The 19,910-nt window shown below is 36.6% G+C and overlaps 1 protein-coding gene across 1 annotated transcript in view; it reads right to left on the reverse strand.

The window, feature by feature from the left end:
• The window catches only part of CEP152 (centrosomal protein 152), a 94,993-nt gene that overhangs the window by 11,907 nt on the left and 63,176 nt on the right, over nt 1–19,910 (reverse strand). The window contains 5 exon segments of the mRNA XM_025884337.2: nt 1,995–2,162; nt 6,017–6,158; nt 9,366–10,016; nt 14,671–14,802; nt 17,007–17,288. Of these exon segments, the coding sequence (XP_025740122.1) occupies nt 1,995–2,162; nt 6,017–6,158; nt 9,366–10,016; nt 14,671–14,802; nt 17,007–17,288 (1,375 nt within the window).

Below are 19,910 nucleotides of genomic sequence, written 5' to 3' on the forward strand. Positions count from 1 at the left end.
GATTTCCATCAAATTTTTCAAGAGCTACAAATAGCTTAAGCCATCACCATGGGAATTACAGTTGTTCAAATTTTTGTCTCAAAATTCTTAAAATCCTGTCTTGCCTTAGAATAATGATTATCTATCTCTAACAGACTTGGTAAGCAGTATAGGTGGGAGTGAAGCAGGTGGCTCCTCTTAGTCAACATTATTTACAGAGTGTGCTATGTTGCCAGGTACTGTGCACTAAGTGCTCGGTCAGGACTTGATCCTTGTCATCATCAAGGCTACACTCCAATGGACAATGCACACAAAAATTAATTACAAGGATGATATGATAAACGTTAGAAAAATCATTGGAGCTGCAGGTAACGTCTAACAGAGGAAGCTAACCAAGTCTGGGGTGGTTAGGAAAGCCTCCCTACGGAAGCAATGCACCGGGCGAGGGAGGAGTAGGAGTTAGCCAGGCACTGTGATCAGGATGGGAAGACAGACGTTTTGGTAAACGGAGATGAAAACAGACAAGAGAAAAGAGACAATGAAATCCATGCTCTGGCCCTATGAGAGAATAAAAGGGCTGGGGCAAGACAAGGCTAAGGGGCTGGCAGATGCTGCATCATGAAAGGCTTCTTAGATGAAGGTTAGAGAAAGTGTCTGCATTTCCTACTGAGGGCTAAGCCACAGGACTTTAAACAAGAGAGTGTCATGATCCAATTTGCTTTTTTAAAAGGTCACTGGAGCTGCCTGACGGGGAATGGCTCGGAGGGACAATACTGGAAGCAGAAAGAGCCAGGAGGTGACTGCTGTCCAGGCAAGCAATCCAGTTAAAATGTAGAAAAAAAGTGAACCTATCTGTCTGTTTTTTCTGGATCACACAATTATTTGGGACGCTTGCAGTCAACCCTTCATTCAGTCAAAAAAGGGCATCATGACTACAATGATGAACAAGATACAACATATTCCTCATTCTCAGGGAATGTATAGGTTGGAAAGTGTATCAGGCAAGTAACCAAAAACTTAAATACAGAATGGTAAAAGAGTAGGAACCAAGAGTGCTATGGGGCCACACAGAAGTGGCCTGAATAACCCAGAGGGGAAAATCAAGGAGGGATCTGCAGATAAGGCATCTTTCTCAATTGAACCCTAAAGGTGAGGAAGAGTTAGGCCAAATGAGAATGAAAGGATAAGGTGTAGGGCAGAGTGACAAAACTGTATGCAAGGTCCAGCAGTACAATTCCTGACCACCTCAGCAATCTGAGTATTTCAAATGCACACAGTAGAGAGCACAGGAAATAGGTGACTAGTAAAAGGTAAGGGGGAGCAGCCTCAGAAACCCAGTATCCTCCCTGGTGCAGAAGGGCAAGAGAAGATAGCAGAAGCTATCCCTTCCAGATAATCTCCCTGACAGTACAGTGAAGAATGGACTGGAAGGATGCCAGACCAGGCCCATATGTCTTCATGCACAGCTTTCCCCTCTGCCTAGAATGCTGTCCTCTTTGGCAAATACCTTCATCTTTCAAGGCTTAGTCAAGCCCTCCTTAACTCAAATAGGAGGAAGAGTTCACTCATATCCTTTCTGCCAAGTGAACACGAGCATACTGCCAGGAGCACTCAGTGCTGCAACTATTTATTAATCTGTTTTTAGGTCTCTTCACTTGATGATAAGCTTCTTGGGAGAAAGGAAACAGAGTCTTGTACATCTAGAGCAGAACCGGAATTCTGTCTGATGTCTTCACTGCTGTGTCCCTAGTGCCTAGAATGCTGCCTGACACATATTGGGCACTCACTATCTATTCAATCTAAAAAGGAAGAAAGGAATGTGACCTTTTAATCAGAGCTCCAATTTTCCTCTTTGTAGTTCAGGAATAATAATTTGGTCAGTAAAAATAAGGTCCAAATTAGTTTACATTAATCCTCAAAGAGAATCGGTGCCTACATTAACTAAAATGTCACATTTGAACATTTCAAGGATCAAAGAGATTTATACCGGTAGTAGTGCTACTTTAAATGCTAACCTCCAATTTTTTCCACTACAGCTTTGTGCTTTTTTTCTAAATGCTGAAGATGCCTACAGCATTTCTCCAGTTTTCTTTTCAGATCTTGACATTCCTGCTTTGCCTTTTCAAGTTCTTGGAAGCAGTGTCCACAGCATGAATCTTTAATTTCAAGGATCTTTTTCTTATCTGCAAAAATTAAATGATAGCAAACCTTTATATCAATTTAGACTCAAACTAAAAAAGAAAGGAAGGAATGCAGGAATGAAGGAACGAAGGAAACCACGTGACATGATTGAAGAAAGTCAACAGTGCAACTGAAAAGAACGTGATGCTTAAGAGAGAGAGAGATCGGAGTTTAAATATTCTTTATACTATTTATTGGCAGTGTGGCTCAGAGTATATTATATAACCTGAGACTTAGTTTTTTACTACGTAAAATTAAATAATACCATCTATTTTAAAAATTGCTATGAAACATGATGTTCAGCTCTTAGTATTAAATACCATTCCCCACTAAAAGGAACAAAGGATCTTCAAGAAATGGCTAACTCCAGTACTGGGACAGGGTGTTTACGAGATGAATGCCAGAAAGAAATTCCTGAAAAATACAGGAACATCACAAGGACAAAGGAGCCAGTTTGAAAGGGCTCCAGTAGCTGAATATGAGGCAATTTGAACAGTAAGTTTACTAATGAATTATAAAATGTTAAAAAAAAAGAGGAGTTCATGAGCCATACCAATAATCCCACCCATAATGGAATGGATGGATAGATGGGTAAGTAGGTTAAGTTGATAGGTAAATAGGTAGATGGATTGATGGACAGATTGATAAACAAAAAGATAGACAAACAAATGAGTACACAAACTAACAGGAGGATTCATGATTATAACAACATGCCAAGTGTCAACTGGTAAAAGTAGAGGGAAGCCTAGAGCTAGAAAAATTATAATTTTGCAACCACCATGGTAAAGACTGAATCAGACAAACATCATCAATGATTGCTAAATATAAGGGAAATGTTTAATGAGAAGGACATTTTCATGGTCTTAGAAGTGTCTCCCCACAGACTGCTTATTAGTTGTGAGGTGGGAGGAAACCATTGAAGAAAATGGACAACACTGTGACCAGGTGCTCAAATGAACTTCACCAATAAAAGACAAATGGATACTGCGCTTCCACATGTGATAAGACATCACCTATGCAGCGTTCCAGCCAAGGAAACGCAACCTGAATCTAATTATGAAGAAACACCAGACAAACTGAAAATGAGGAAAGTTCTACCGAAAGCTGGAGGTGGGGTGGAGTGGTGGGGAGAGGGGAGAGTAAGTCTTTCAAAAATGTCAATGTCATAAAAGTCAAAAAGAGGCTATGGAAATATTCTACACTAAAGGAGACTAAAGACACATGACATCTAAAGGTAATACCTGAGCCTGGACAGATTCCTGTACTGTGGGGGGAAAAATGATGAAAGACATTATTGGGTCAGTTGACAAAATTAGAATACAAACAGGTTGACAGAGTATTTTCATCAAATGTTTAATTTACTACACTAAGGTTGTAAAAGAAAAAATTCCTATGTTTTGAAAATACACACTGAAGTATTTAGGGGTAAAAGGGCACAATGTATATAACATCCTCAAATGGTTCAGGAAAGAAAATGAAATGTTCACATACACATACACACAGAAGAGCGTAAAACTGTATACAGCATTATCAACAAATATATCTAGTTAAAGGACAGATGGGTGTTACTAGCAACTATTTTTACTTTTGTAACTTTTCTGTAAGTTTGAAATTGTCTCCAAATGAAAAAAATATTTAAAACTATCAGGAGGTACAAACGTATAAAATATGTGTGGCACAGTATGGCAGAGAACAGCATACAATAAATAACAGCTATTGCTGTTAGTAATACATGGAATTTGTAAAATTTAAATAATATCAAAAATGATACAAAAAAAGGTGATCACTATTAATTAATAAAATAAAGTGGGGACACAAATTGGCACAGGCTCAAAAGCCAGTACCCAAAAATTTGATGTAAAATCATTGGTTCAGAATTATTCTCAGCTCTTTCCTGACTTCAGTTTCCTCTGAATGGCACCATTTTATGTCCATGAGCATCAAAGAATTAATGAAACATCACACTAGTATCATACATGGTATTTATATTTTTCATTTAAGACACTGTTGTAAAACTAGAAACCAGGCAAATGTCCATTGACAAGAGAATAAATTATAGCATATTCATAGAATGGAATACTACACAGCAATCAGAGTTACATACATTAACACAGACAAGGATCAGTGGAAAAAAACAAGTTACAAAGACTACAATAAATATTACACTACATTTTTATAATGTTAGGAGACAAAACAACAGCTTTTTCAGGATACCCGTATTTGGTCAAAACATAAAGAAAAGCAAGAGAATAATTTTTAAAAATCAGAATATTTGTTACCTTGGATTGTAAGGAAGTTATAGGGATGGGACTGTGGTCAAACACACAGGGGTCTTCAACAGTACAGGTGACGCTCTAGTTCTTAAGTCAAAGAGTGGGCTCCTGGGTGGTAGGCTTCATAACTTACATGTGCATCACATATTGTCTTTGCATGTATCAAGTATCTCATAATCATTTAACTTACTTTAAACAATGGTAAGATATTAGGAGACTATAATCAAATAGTTAACAATGGTACTCTCTGGTGGTAATATTATAAAGGACTACAGCACTTAATATATATTTTGGATTATTTAATCCTTCCTAATGAATTGGTTAATGTGTTTATTTTTAGGGAAAAAAGACTGAAGAAAGAAAAATCCTTTTGTAGCCTGACTTGTCTTAAGTAAAAACAAATTCCTTTTATATTGATAGGACTTCCCAAAGCCAAATAATATCTAAAACTTGTTGCTACCCATTTCATAAATTAAAAAAAAAAAATCTCTGGTTATTCCAAATAAAAATAACCGATATACAATGACAGTGAAAAATAATTAACAAAATACAAATTAAGGTAGTATTCCTATACACCTAATGAACAGTAAGAGCTTCTCAACCACCTAGAATCTAGAAGTGAGGAAAAAAGGGCTTTATGGATGATCAGGAAAATAGTCAACTGACTTCTTAGGAAAGGCAGAGATTCTCTAAAATTCTGGTAATATTACTTACTAAATTAGAAATTATGGAAACTAAGGTTATTAACCTAGTTCTGGCAATTCAAAGTTCTCTTCCAGGTTGCAACAGATACAGCAGAGAAGAAACAGAAAGACTGGGTATGTGTTTGTATGTGGAGGGAAGGAGCAGGCTGCGAGAGATCAGTATCTTGAAAAGGATTGGAGCTAATAAAGGATATGTCAGTTCTTTGTTCAGAATTCTCAATGACTAGGCAATAGAAGCCCAGTCAATATTCTTCAGTGAGCTCTGAATACGTCAAGGGGCTTCAGTATAATACAATAATTCTTTTTCATAATAACAACTGTAAGTCATTATGGGAACATTAAGCTATTAATTTACCAAATATTCAAGGAACACAAACTATGTGCCATTCACACTCTGCCATGTATTGGAGAGGAAGAGATAAAACACTGCTCCTGTCCTCAAGAAACTCACAAATCTGAAAACACCTCATCAGAAAGATTTCCATTAAAAAATGGCTGAAATAAGCTTCAATAACATGAACAAAAAGGTCCCAGTTATTTGGCAATTCTTTTATGTGAAACCCGTGATTTCTCAATAAAGCCAGGGAATAAAAACATGACTGTTCTATTAAAATTCTCATTATTCTCCTTATAATAAGAACTACTTATGAATGGAGGGAAGACCATGAAAGGATAGAATTAAGAGGGTCTAAAGTATCCACGTCTCCTAAATGCAAAATGAAATCTAGGGAGAAGATACAGATTAGGTAGGAGTAATATTACCCACTTGTTCACTCATAAAAGCATCACACATCTTTGACTTCCTTTTATCCTCAAAGCAACCCTCTGCAACTGTGAGTACGGATGTAACAAAGACCAGTAGGAATAAAATCCCATTACCAGCTTCTGCTTCTGTTTTTTGCAAGGCCAAGGCCTGAGCACAGCATCCAAAAGTGGGTGCAGGATGGACTGCCAGGACTCCAGGGTCTCCTCTGCCAGTGACCTCTGTGGCTGGATCCCTAGAGATCTTGGCCATATTTCTCTGAAAGAGAGTATCTGCATAGTTAATGCCATGTAAAAATCTTTACACAATTCTCCATTTAAAATGCTCATATTAAAAACATAAAAAGAAAACACTGCCTGAAAAAAATCTTGCTTAAACCATCACCAGTATTTTTCTTAGGGTGTTACATGAATACTGTCATTACTATGAACTAGTCTACAATGACCGTAATTTTTGAATTAGAACATTATCTGACAGAGGTCTGGTGGGCCAACTATGAGACAGATAAGAGATACAGTTTGCACACATATATATGAATTTAAGATATTTTAATGGCTTATGTGGTCAAATCACAGGACATACTATGTGAAATCACAATTGTTCTTGAAAATCCAGAATATTTTTACTGCAGCAGAGGTCAAACTCAGAAACTATAACTATCAAACTTTTGTCTTCCACAAATTTAAAATTACATTTATACAGTATGTTACATTTCTAAATACTTTCATGTATACTGTCATTTTATAAGGAAGTTCAGTTGAATTCCAAAGTTAGAGAGAGAAACTGAAGCTAACCTAAACATCTTGCACAAGAATATTTCTTCACTGATATTTATTGAACACTTTCGGTGTTCTAGTCCCTGTTCCAGCAATACAGCTACTAAATTCATTAATGGTGAGGCATCCTTTTTAGGTAGTGTTTTCAGATTCTTTTTTTTTAAATTTTTTTAAATTATTCATTTCAGAGACAGACAGACAGAGATAGTGAGAGAGAGAGCACGAGCAGGGAGGAGAGAGAGAGAAGCAGGCTCCCCATGGAGCAGGGAGACCGATGCAGGACTCGATCCCAGAACCCTGGGATCTCAACCAGAGCTGAAGGCAGATGCTCAGCTGACTGAGCCACCCAGGCGCCTGTGTTTTCAGATTCTAGACAACTACCAAATCCCAAAGGAACAGAACAGGTGATCTTGAAAAAGTTGCCTTGTTTAATTACTTAAAACCCACATATCAGCTTGATTCTAGAAGCCTTGATTTTGATTATAAGAAACTCTTAACTGGCTATTGGAAAACCTACTTACAATGTGCATCAGAAGCAGAAGTCAGCAGTTACAGAGAAAATGGAAACTCCAGGCAATCAAGGGGATATGAGGCTGAGGCCAAAGGGAGTAATAAAAGTTGAACTCTAAGGTAGCCAATGTTTCCAGTTTCTACTCAAAACTGGAGAAAAGCCAAGATGACAAGAAAAGAAGGAGCAACAACCTTCTTGTCTTCATTTTAACTTGACTTTGGTGGTAAGAAAAGACAGAACATGCATCCTTAAATTTGTTTGAAAATTCTGCTCCCATTGATATTTTTGTTTTCTTTTTTCCATCATGACCTGTTGTATTAATGTATTCCAATAAGGCATTCATTTTTATGGAAACTACATTTTTAATTGATTGCATCCTGTCCATTTTTAAAAATTTTTGATCTAAGTTATTTTAATGAGGACTTGTTTTATGTATACTGATCATTTTTTTCCTGTTTTAATTTTCCTAAACAGCTCTAAAAAGGACAAATTTAATCAATTATAATTCCTAGTTCTTCATATTTAGGGCACCTATATTGCAAACTTATAATCACTGGTTACAATCATTGCTTTACCTCAAGGTCCTGAGCTGGGATTGCTCAAAGAGCAGCAGATCAAGTATTCTTTCATAGGCATTTCAAAGCCACCCTTTTCTCAGGAATAGAATCTGATCCCACCCAACAAAAGCCACAAAAGTCTAAGTTCTTAGCCAAATTATGTGATTCTGTCTCCACAGACATGTGAGCTACATTAAGTCATCCAGATGATCTCAACACTGCTAGCACAATCAGAAACCCTACACAGAGATCCCAGGATTGAGTATATATTAATAGAAGAAAGGTGTTTACATTTTCCTGATTTTTGTATTAGAGATTGCCTTTTCAGGAAAGTAAACGTGAAAGCATGTAACATGATTTTCCCATCACTGCTCACGCTTAAAACTCACTATAAATAATTCTTAATTATTTTTTCCAAAAATTTTCAATTAAGTATTACAAGCATTATTCATGGGAAGTGATCTTGCCCAGTTATTTTTACATTGAAAACAACTCTTAACTGGTTGCTTTCACATCTTTGTGAAATCGGAATAATAGTATCAACTGGGGTGAACTGGGATGGGGTGGACTGATCTTTCAGGTAACTTTTGGATCTAAAATTCTGTACTATCTCAAACGCAGGAGGCAGAAAGGCCAAGCTGTGTCATTCATATCCTACAAAACCCAAGGAATTAGGTGAGAGATTTGTACTTTCTTTTTCAGATAAGCAATTATAATACATGACTACACAGGTAACAGACTAGTCATCCTCAAGTGTGGGACTGGAACTCAGACTTTTTTACCAGCTCGTAAATTTCCAATAAGTATTAATACCAAATGTTCAACCCTGGCCTTGAAAATCATTACTCATGATATCTTAATGAAACTTAACTCTTACGTCTCTTCTCAAACCTTATAATATTGGCATTTTCTTTTCTACCTCTAATTCCAAATGTTGAAACTGGCTGATCACAATGCCTACATATCATTCTGGATTTTTCACGCATATCTCATTTCTTCAGTCTTCCACCAAAACTAAAAGCTGGTGTCAGAGACTACGCAGACAACTAAAAGAATACTGTTAACTCATTCTACATGCACAGATAGAGTAGACCAACAAAACTGGGCTTCAGAGTTTTGTTTGAGTGAGCCATACTTCTATTTGCTTGTTCTACAACAATATTTTTTGTACTTGGTTGGTATTTTTTGCCTTTGTGACATAAATTCCTTGAGGGCAAGAAACAGGCTTCCAAACTCTTTAGAAGCTCTTAAGAAACCGTAGTTTAATACGATGCATATTTCTTGAAGTGGTCATGCCCAAAAAACAAAAATAGGAATGAGAGTTATTCAGTTTCTCAAAGCTCAGGCCCTTACAAAGAACAGCGTATATTTTTTAGGAAAAAGAGGTCTAGAGCCTAAAAGCTCTGCCTCATATTTGTGGCACCATGAAGAAGCAAAGTTTTTTTGGCAAAAAGAAATGAAATCCTTTGGATTCACTACAAAAAGTTGTTAAGCCACTGGTAAAAACTCAAGTTTTACGTCTCTTAAACTGTAAAATGAAGAAAGGAAAAAAGCCCATATGCGACTTCTACAATCATCTTTGATGTTTATTAATAGTGCGTTTCACTTATCAGGAACATACCTTTTCCCACTCGGAGTTGGCATTTTCTATAGCTAGGGAGAGGGTATCTTGAAAGGCTTTCTGTATGCAGGCCTTTAGTTTTTCAAAATATTGGGCAGACACCCATTTTGAAGAACAAAATGACATGAGTTCCAAGAGCTGCTTGTTCTCTGAACCATTGACATGTTCCTTTTGGGTGTCCTTCAAGAGAAATTCAAGTACAGTGAGGATGTCTTCCTCATACTGATAGATTTCCAATTGGATCCGCCTGGCTTCCTGCGTAGCCCATTCTCTATGACTCTGGTCTAGACATGTTTGCAATTCTGTCTCCTTCTGAAGAAGTAGTTCAGTTTTTTGTTTCACAAAGTCTTCTTTAGCTGCCGCAAGCACCTCATTAATTTTATTTCGATGATCATCTAAAAATTGCCGGTAATCTTGCTCATTTTGTTCTTGAATTCTGTGGATTTCTTCTTGCTTTTCTTTGTTCCATTCACTCCGGGCCTTCGCCAGCTCAGCCCTGACAACCACAGGGACTTCCTCGTTCTTTAACTCAAGCTCTCTCTGAAGAGAATAAATCTTCTCTTCCAATTCTTTTCCAGGTATTCCATTTTTCTTCATATTTTCAAGCTCGCTTTTCCATTTCTCTTTAGCTTCAGATATAGCAAATGATATCTAAAAGACATAACAATGTATATTTAAAATTCTTTATGATCTCCTCATTAATTAAAAAATTAAACTAAAGTAACTATTTGGGATAAGACACTGGTCCTACAATATATTCATACTATACTCAAAGATCCTTTCCTTAATTTGTTTTTTTAAAGACTTCATTTATTTATTTGAGAGAGAAAAAATGAGCAGGGGGAGGGACAGATGGAGAGGGAGAAGCAGACTCCCTGCTGAGCAGAGAGCCCAACATGGGGCTTTATCCCAGGACCCTGAGATCATGACCCGAGCCCAAGGCAGATGCTTAACGGACTGAGCCACCCAAATGCCCACCTTTCTTTCATTTTAAATGACCTAATATTTTATGTCTTATGTTACTTAAAAAACACCAGTTTCTTGAAGGAGAATTAGAAATTTAAACTGACCCCAAAAATATGTAACTATACAGTTACCCAAAATTACCTTCGAAAAAAATCCATATTAGTTTTACACAGATGTAGCCTCAAATTTTACCTAAGCCCATGACAAATGGAGTATCTTTTACATGAAGCAAAAGCAGCCTCATAAAGAAATCTTTTTTCTAAGTAATCTTAGAAATATAACACACACCTGCACAATTTGCTGACAAACATAATTGCATTTTAATGGAAGCACAGTGGTTAGCACAATTCATTAAATGATAATACCAAACAGAAAAAGTTATTTTCTCATTAATCTAATTTTCTTTTATGACAGAATAACAAGGCTAGCAGATCACAGACAGTAATAGTACATAACCAAAAGGTCCTAGGGAACCAAAAAACCGAGGCTTAGCTCTAACCCCACCTTTGACTGCCAAGGCAGCCTTGCACAGTGCTTAACAGAGCAGACTCTGGGGACACACTGCTGCAGTAAACTGACCAGCTCTGGGACCACACGCCCATTCCTCAATTTCTTTGAGCCTCAGGGTCCTCAACTATAAAATGGGGACAATTATAATGCTTACCCGATAGAATTTTGTTAGGAATAAATGACAAAAGAAAAAAAAAATCCATTTAAACCAGTTAGTCCGGAGCCTGGCAGATAAGGACTCAATACATGTTATGTGGTTATTACTTTTGGCTGTATGGCCTTAGAAAAGTCACTTAATCTCTTTTGTATTTAGTGTCTTCATCTACATAAGGCGCAGATTAGATAATGACCTTGAGTCTCTTTTATAAATTCAAAAAAGCCACAAGGATATAAGTGTTAAAACAAGCGGGCATCTCCAAAAGCTTGGCCTAGACAGTGGTGATTGCTAGTAATCAATACTATCTATATATATGCTCTGGATGTTGAAATAAAAAGGTTATCTGTTTCCCAAATTTTCAGGTATTATATAATCTTAGCAAACATTTTCAACTAAAAAATTCTTAAACATGTCATACACCTTTATTCAATGATATATTCCTGAATAGTTGCACATAAATCAAAATTTTTGAATTCTATTTTAAATCTAAGGGAACAGACCATCTAAGATGAGCTTTACAAAAAGAATTCACAGCTTCTGAAACAAATAACGCAACATATTTTAAGAAAAAAGAAAAAGAAGAAGATAACAGGAGAGGAAGAAAAGGGGAGTATGTCAGAGGGGGAGACGAACCATGAGAGATGATGGACTCTGAAAAACAAACTGAGGGTTCTAGAGGGGAGGGGGGAGGGGGATGGGTTATCCTGGTGATGGGTATTGAGGAGGGCACGTTCTGCATGGAGCCCTGGGTGTTATGAACAAACAATGAATCATGGAACACTGCACCAAAAACTAATGATGTAATATATGGTGATTAACATAACAATAAAAAATTAAAAAAAACAAAAAAAAACCAAAAGAATTCACAGCAAAATTCTTTTGCTACCAGCAGAATAATTCAGTAGTGATGTGAAACATGTTTAAAGAGTGCTGTTAGGGAAAGCAGTCTTGTCACAGTGGATGCCTGAAAATCATTACCAGGTAACTTGGGGGAGGTGGCAGATCCCATGGAATTTGGATGACCTGCTGACCTCACCAAAAGTGTGCATCCTCTCACATGAAGTTGTGCAAAGCGAATTTGACAGCATTAAGCAACTCAGGGGTTTCCTGATAGTTGCCTCACATTAGATTATCTGAGAAGCCTTTAAAAATCCTAATACCCAGGCCACACCCTGAATCATTAAAACATAAAGCCTGGGGGATGGGAGCCAGGCAACAGTATTTTTTAAAAGATCCTCAAGTTTTTCTAATGTGCAGCTAAGTTTAGGAACCACTGAACCAACTTGACAACTTCTGGACTCTGGACAAACTGGCTTTAAATTCTTACAGATTTTTTTTTAAAGATTTTATTTATTTATTTGAGACAGAGAGAATGAGAGAGAGAGAGAGAGAGAGAGAGAGAGAGAGAGAGAGAGAGCACATGAGAGGGGGGAGGGTCAGAGGGAGAAGCAGACTCCCCGTCGAGCAGGGAGCCCGATGCGGGACTCGATCCCGGGACTCCAGGATCATGACCTGAGCCGAAGGCAGTCGCCCAACCAACTGAGCCACCCAAGGCGCCCCTAAATTTTTACAGATCTTGGTGGCTCACTCTAATCTTACAAGAACCCTCCAACCAATACTATGAAAGTAGCCCTTGCTCACCTTCTTTGGTTTGGAGGAAGGATCCACAAGAGGTTAACTTATGTTTGTGGCTGAATAATTATTTAGAATAGTGCTACTCACACCCAAGTGTGCCCTAAAAACCGGCAGTGTCACATCACCTAGGAGTCTGTTAGAAATGCAAATTCTCAGGATTCACTGTAGGCCCACCGAATCAGAATCTCTAGGAAAAGAGCCAGGAATCGTTTAACAAACCCTCCAGGGGAATCTCACGCCTGCTAACGTTTGAGAAGCAACACAGCGTCCTCTCGTTTCTGTATTTCTGCATTCACATACATTCAGGTCTTCTGTGATCTTAGGGAAAGATCTCTTGACTATTTTATTTTCTATATTCTACCCAACTTTATTATTCTTGACTTCTGAGCTCTGAGACACATGCACATCATCACATTATTTCCTTTCTTTCTCCCTCTTAAATTGCTTTTCAAAATATGTCAGCATACTAAAAAGTATAGAGAATAATGCAATGAACACCCGTGTACTCTCACACAACTTAAGAAAAATGTTAAAATAGTTTATTCTTGCTGAATTATTTCCTTAAGTAATCTGTGGAATAAGATTAGGAATATGACATATGAATGATTTACAATGTCTGTTACACACATTATTTTCCAAAATGGTTGTAATATTGGGAGAACTGTATATACTTGACACTGTGATCTATTATATCTTTTGTATTACAATTAAGAGAGAATGTAGACATATGGCATAAAATAGCACCCAAAGTTTGTTATTTCGACTTTTTGTGAAGACTGTATGTCCGTATTCTGGTGTACTTATCCACAGATTCTTGTTTTTCTTATAAATCTGTATTGTTTTTCTTATCATATATTAGTATTAACGTTTCTCATGTTTAATTCATCTATTTTCCTTATTCTTATTATCCTGTCACTTTTTTTAATTACAAAAGCAAAAATGTTTTGAATGTTTGTACCTATTTTATCCTCTTTATCTATCTTTGCTACTACGTCTGAGTTGTCCCAAAATTGAATTATGGTACAGTTCTGAAATAGTCAATTTCTGTTTCTATATGTTCACTGAAAAATGTTTAGCTTCGTTTTCTTTCTTTTTTTTAATGGGCAGCAAAGCAAAATTTATTGAGTGATAGTAAAGCAAAGTTTATTGGGCAATAGTACAAAGCTCCCGAAGAGAGAGGGGACCTGAGAGGATTGCCCTAAAAATGTTTAACTTCTTCATCATCTTAGACTTTATTGTGATGCATGTGTGGGTAACCTTAATTTTCCCAAAGTGCTATCTGGCTATCATAAGACTATTATGGAATAATTCCTTATCCCCTTGTTTTGAAACAATTAAGCTTTTATTCATAGTTGGTTCTATCTCTAAGTCTGTATAATACAGAATGAAAAAGAATTCTCTTTTGTGACTCAACACTGAATTGTCGCTTTCCAACATATTCTATTATGTGTTAGGGCTGGACTACTATTTCTTTTCCAGAACATTTAAAAAATTTCTAGTCCTTTCCAAGTAAATTTTAGTATTATTGTGTCAAATTTCTAAACCATGTTCGGTTTATTGGCATTTTGATTAGAATTGGTTTACTCTAATAAATTGGGAGAATGCAAATGATTTTGTTTCTGGTCAAACAACATGACATATCTGGAAAGGAGAGTTGGCTATTTTCCAAGACTGTAAGACCACTGACAGAGCACAGAAAACAAAGCAAGTAAAAGGATACTGTACAGCTATTAATAAACAGATAAACACCTGTTCTGAATTTCTCCTAAAGACACAGCAAGATCAAATGGGATTTAGCTTCACAGTTAAGGTTACCTTCCTGATTATGAGAGTTGCAAGACCCTAAAATACATTCTTTCTCCCTCAACATCTTGATGATGAGAACAGACATCATCAGCCAGACTCTGAGCTAACGCTTAACATGCATAATTGTATTTAATTCTTCCATAACACTGTGAGTAGATACAAATTCCCGGGACGAAGATGAGAGGTCAGGAGAGAGGCCGCCCTGAAGCTTCTTTCCAGGAGAGCGCTTACCCGTCTGGCCACAGTGATGTCCTGTTGTTCTTCCCACTTCTTCTGTTCTGCTCTTACCCGTGCTTTATACTCTGCAAGGTCAGGCATTTCTTCCAGCCATCGATGACGAGCATTTTGTACAGCTGTTTCTACCTGCAATTGGATATTGCAAGAGAAAGAGGTAAAGTGAGGTATAAAATTTCAAAGATCCCATTTGCAAATAGCAACCAATATTTCATGTGTATTTCACACTGTACTGCACTACATTAGTTACAATGACTTCTAGTACTCCACCTTACCCCAAACAGTAGATTCTAATCCTTCTGTTCTAAACTTCCCATGCTGTCCCATGCAAATGTCACCACAGGAAGCAGCAATCTATAAATGTTTGATGGCCAATACTATTATTGGAAAGCTTCATACAAAGTACCAACTGCCATTTCCAACAAACTTCTTTTTCTCTTAGGAAAAAGGAGAAGACAAGCAGGAATGCTGCTTGGGGTCAGCTGCTGTCCAGTCAGTACACCCACCATATCCACAGTCCTCATGCCTTACATATAAACACATTAACACATGCGAGCATGCACCAATATAGTTTATAGCCTAGTACCGAGCAAGTGTTCTTGCTGTCTATCCTGAGTTTGCAACTAAAGAATGAGGGGGGATACATCAATTCAGGCAAAAATGTAAGACCTGATGAATTATGAGGGCTATCTGGTTATAAATCTGTCACAGGTTACCACAAGGTAATTCATTAAATAATCTTTCCTTATTTTGAAATACACAGTCACACACATACCTATATCCATACAAACATACAAAACCAAAGCTGACATAAGGGCCTGAATTGTTTTGTAAAATGCTAAATATATTTGCAGGTAAATTCCAGGGAGTTAAAAATATGGGGAAAAGATAAAGCTCCTATAGAAATTTATATTCCTTAAAAAGTTATTATGAATATTTCCTTTCTACTACATCATGCTATTTATTTTTCTTTACAAGATCTGTGATTGCATATACATCAAAGCAGCACACCCTTCAACATGTCTCTTTGTCCACAGAACATTTTCTGAACTCTGTTCAAACCTTAAACATTTCAGGAAATTATTTAACTGACTGAAGATGCCCTTGACACCATTACATATATTTGCCTATGTTTCCATTCTGTAAGGATTCCCTGTAAAATCATGCAGAACAATTTAATAAATAGGCAGAATGCCAAGTTTTTATCAAAAGCTGAACATATTTTTTTTAAAAACTTTACTTCAGGTATTAAGAGTTTATAATAATAGGTCTAAAATAGTAAATACAAAATAAAGAATATTATATTAGGGTCCAGGGACCTCTAAGGGACTAAATACCCTGTCAGGTGCTCTGTAAGGTCAAGACTATTTTCAAAATAATATTCAGACCTTATCTTTTTTCACTCCCCCTCCTTCATGTGTGAATAATACAATGCTCCAGAGGCTACATGCTATGTGATATCTCACTGCTCTGACAGCCAATGGCAAGCATGCTTCAGTATTCTTGTTTTTTAAAAATTTCTCAGATTTATTTTCCAATACAGTAAATAGAATATAACACATACAGAGAAAAGCTCTTTAGGGTCTTAAGTTTTTAAAAGTGGAAAGGCATCCTGAAACCAAAAAATTCAAGAATCACTAGAATAATACAGATTTTAAAAAATACTAAATTTAAAAAACTAATGATGTAATATATGGTGATTAACATAACAATAAAAAATTTAAAAAATATATTAAATTTATTCCATTTATACAGAGCTATACTTTTCTCAGTATGACATTTCTTGGAAACCAAATAACATGCCCCAGTTAAAAGTGAGCTAGCTTTCTGAGTGCTTCCACGGGGAGGCAATGGCACCGCTTTCTGGCAGGATATGGGATTTACAGACAACGTCCCATTTAAGGGGCGTGCCTGCAGATTCAACTCTGCAAGTCTCCATGTAAATACTGTTAAATATCTTACTGGCTTTAAGTTTGCTTTTTTATAAGTACTTCAGTATTTTCTATAAAATTAGATATGAAAGATTCATAGTGAAATTGTGCTTCATTCAGCTGTAAAACTACCACTTTTAACCTCAAGCATCGTAAAGCTTAGACTGAAAAAGGAGCAAACATTCTGAAAACTTAAAGAATACACAGAAAAACCAAGGGGTAACAGCTTTGTGACAGAAATATAATGAAGAAATTTTTAGTAACAACATAAGAGGCTCTCTACCCTAGAATGTACAAAATTTTTAAAATATAAAGTTATGAACAAGTTCAATGGTACCATTTTACAGGTTTTCATTAATAGGCAGTTCCAATAATCTTACGACAATAAAACGTTAATATTACCTGTCTGGCAATATTTTCACAGTATTTGAGTTCTAACTCAACCTCAAGTTTCTTCAAGCCCCCACTGATAGCTGTCTCCTTTTCTTGCTCTAAATCTTGCCGGATCTTCCGCTTCTGTTCTTCTATCACAATTGCCATCTCTTTCTTGGAAATAACATCCGTGGTGGCTACTTGGTCAGTTTGGCTGCAACAATCTGAGGTCTTCTTTTTCATGGCCTTTATAGTTTGATCCAGCTTAGACTGCCACTCCTTTTCAAGCTGTTGAATAAGTTCTTGTTTGATCTGTTTTCAGAAGAAAAATCACATGAAAAAATATTCAAATAAGCAAAAACTAGAATAGCTAGCCAAAAGAGCAACCACAGCTGTGTTAGAAAATGATCTAGACAATGTTGTAGTAATTACACGACATTTAGAAACTTAGTCAATGAAAATATATTCTCAAGTAAATCCTGAAAGTTACTGTGTATATACGTGACATAAATCACACGGAGGATTTAAGTATACTGCATAAGGTCAGGCTATCTTCCTCTCAAGGTGCAACTTTCTGGAAGCTTTGACACTGCCACTACAAAGATGGCATGAATCTTTTTTTCTTTCTTGCTTTTTTTTTTTTTTTTAAAGAAGAAAACTTCTATTAATATGTGTTTTTTCCATCAACACCAGGCTTTCCACAAAGCAGGCACTGGGTTAAATCTAATTCATGAACCTAAAACTGAACAATCTAAAAAATAGTTTTACTTACTTGAACACATTAGAATCTTGTTTGTTATGATATTAAATTCTACTGAGTCAACTGTGCATTCAAAAAGGGGACGCATTATTAGAAGAATGTTTTAATGATAACATTCTACTTTCAAAAGAGTACTGGGATGGATCCAAACAGTCAGTCTTAGGCAAAACTGTGAAACAGTGGACTTTTCCTGAAAAGCAAGCTTTTCCCTTTTCCTGTTTTCCACCTTCTGGGTACCCAGAGTTCTCAAACTGCTTCCCTGGCTACCACAGTCCCAGGTTGTATTGCTTCATCTGAAATGGCAACCTTGGGTAATGGTTTATGCTTTCCTGACAGTCTCACAAAAACATTAGCTCTCCAACTCATCCTCCTGGTAAAAACTGGTTAGCAAATTCAACTAAAAAACAATTTGCAACAATGTAAAAATAGAGAATTTGCTTTGTGCTATCCAGATTTTATATATACACTTATATATATTCCAGAATATATATTTTTATATTAAAACATGACGAGTAAAAGAATTTCAGGTGCCAGCACTAGACTAATGAATTGCTCTCGGGGGTGGGGGGTGGGGGATGGAAAGCAGGGAAGTCTGAAAAACAGGACAATGGTCTACTAGTCCACCTTTAGGTGGTCCCAACTCCAGTTAATGGCAATCTTGTGGATAAAAGAATCTACTTTCAATAAGAGTGAAAATTTATTTCACTTCCAACTAAGTTTTCAAGATCATAATTTGGTTCTAAATTTTCTAGAAAACTAACAGCAATCTCATTTGCTACTTAGGGAACAGAGGTAATGTTTTGTGCTTCTGAGCCTGCCCAGTCATTACTTCTTTCTTCTAATGCACAGTACAGGTTATTTATTTCTTATTATAGATTGGTCTGGAGTTACCTGAATCATTCCACAATATGAAATTAGATGTGGGTTTCATTTTGAGGATTCAAAAAAATGCTCCTCCAAAAACCATTATATCCTGAATTGGGTTGAAGAGTCAAGGGGGGGGCGGGGGGGGGGGGGGGGGGGGGGGGGGGGGGTGGAGAGTTTAAAAAAATAAAAAAAAACTAGTGTAAGCTGAGCTGCCAATAGCCCAATTCTGAGATGTGAAATAAATGATTATGTACATACTTGGCAATTAAAAACTATGTCTCTTCAGGAAGAACTGTCTCTCAACAGTTAATACTACATTTTTTTAAACATGGTGACTAGAAATTTTAACCCACACCTCTTTCTGTTCCTCATCCCAGTGTGATTTGGCTAACATCACTTCATTTTCAACCTGCTGCTTAATATCAGTTTCTTGTTCTTTCAGCCACTTGTTCTTTTCCATCATAAGGGTATCTTGGTACTTTTCTTCAAGTTCCACCTGCAGTTTGCTTACATATTCTTCTCTTTCCTCCAATAGCTGTCTCTTTAAACAAAATTCAAGTAAATATCTCTGTATAACACTAATATTCTCCAAGCCAAATATATGAAATAATGGTTACATGCATGTAATAGCAGCAACAAAGACAAATGATCTTCCTACATGCTAACTCAATCAGCTTAATAAACTGTCTTGTAAAGACCGTAGATCTCAAATACTGGATAGAAAATTTAGAGATGGCTATATTAAAAGAAAAAGCATCTAACTATTCAATAAATATATTCCCAGAAGACCAACTTTTTAAAAAGTGAAACTGAAATTAGTACCATGTTTTCAAGGTCCTCCCATGTTGTAGCATGACTCAGTACTTCATTCTTTTTTGTGGCTGAATAATATTCCATTCGATGGATATAGCACATTTTGTTTGTCTACTCATCAGTCAATGGACATTTGGGTTGTTCCTATGTTTTGGCTATTATGAATAGTGCTGCTATGAGCATTTGCATATAGGTTTTGTAGTAGACACTTGGGTTGTTTCCATTCATTCATTTTATTTAAGAACAGTGGGAAGCTATCGAAGGATGCTGAGCATGACAATGACCTGATAAAAATTCCTCCCGGCTTTTGAATGAATAATGGATTACAAGGGTGACAGTGAACTCTCAAAACAATGCTGGTAAGACTGTAAGATGGTACTACCATTTTGGACAAAGTTCAGCAGTTTTCTTAAAAAGTTAAACCTATACCAATAAGCAATCCAGACATTTCACTCCTACGTATTTACCCAAAAGAAATGAAAGCATATGCCCGT

The sequence above is a fragment of the Callorhinus ursinus genome, unplaced genomic scaffold (genome assembly GCF_003265705.2).
Source record: "Callorhinus ursinus isolate GAN/ISIS: 27379988/994484 unplaced genomic scaffold, GSC_fseal_2.0 scaffold25, whole genome shotgun sequence".
NCBI lineage: Eukaryota > Metazoa > Chordata > Mammalia > Carnivora > Otariidae > Callorhinus > Callorhinus ursinus.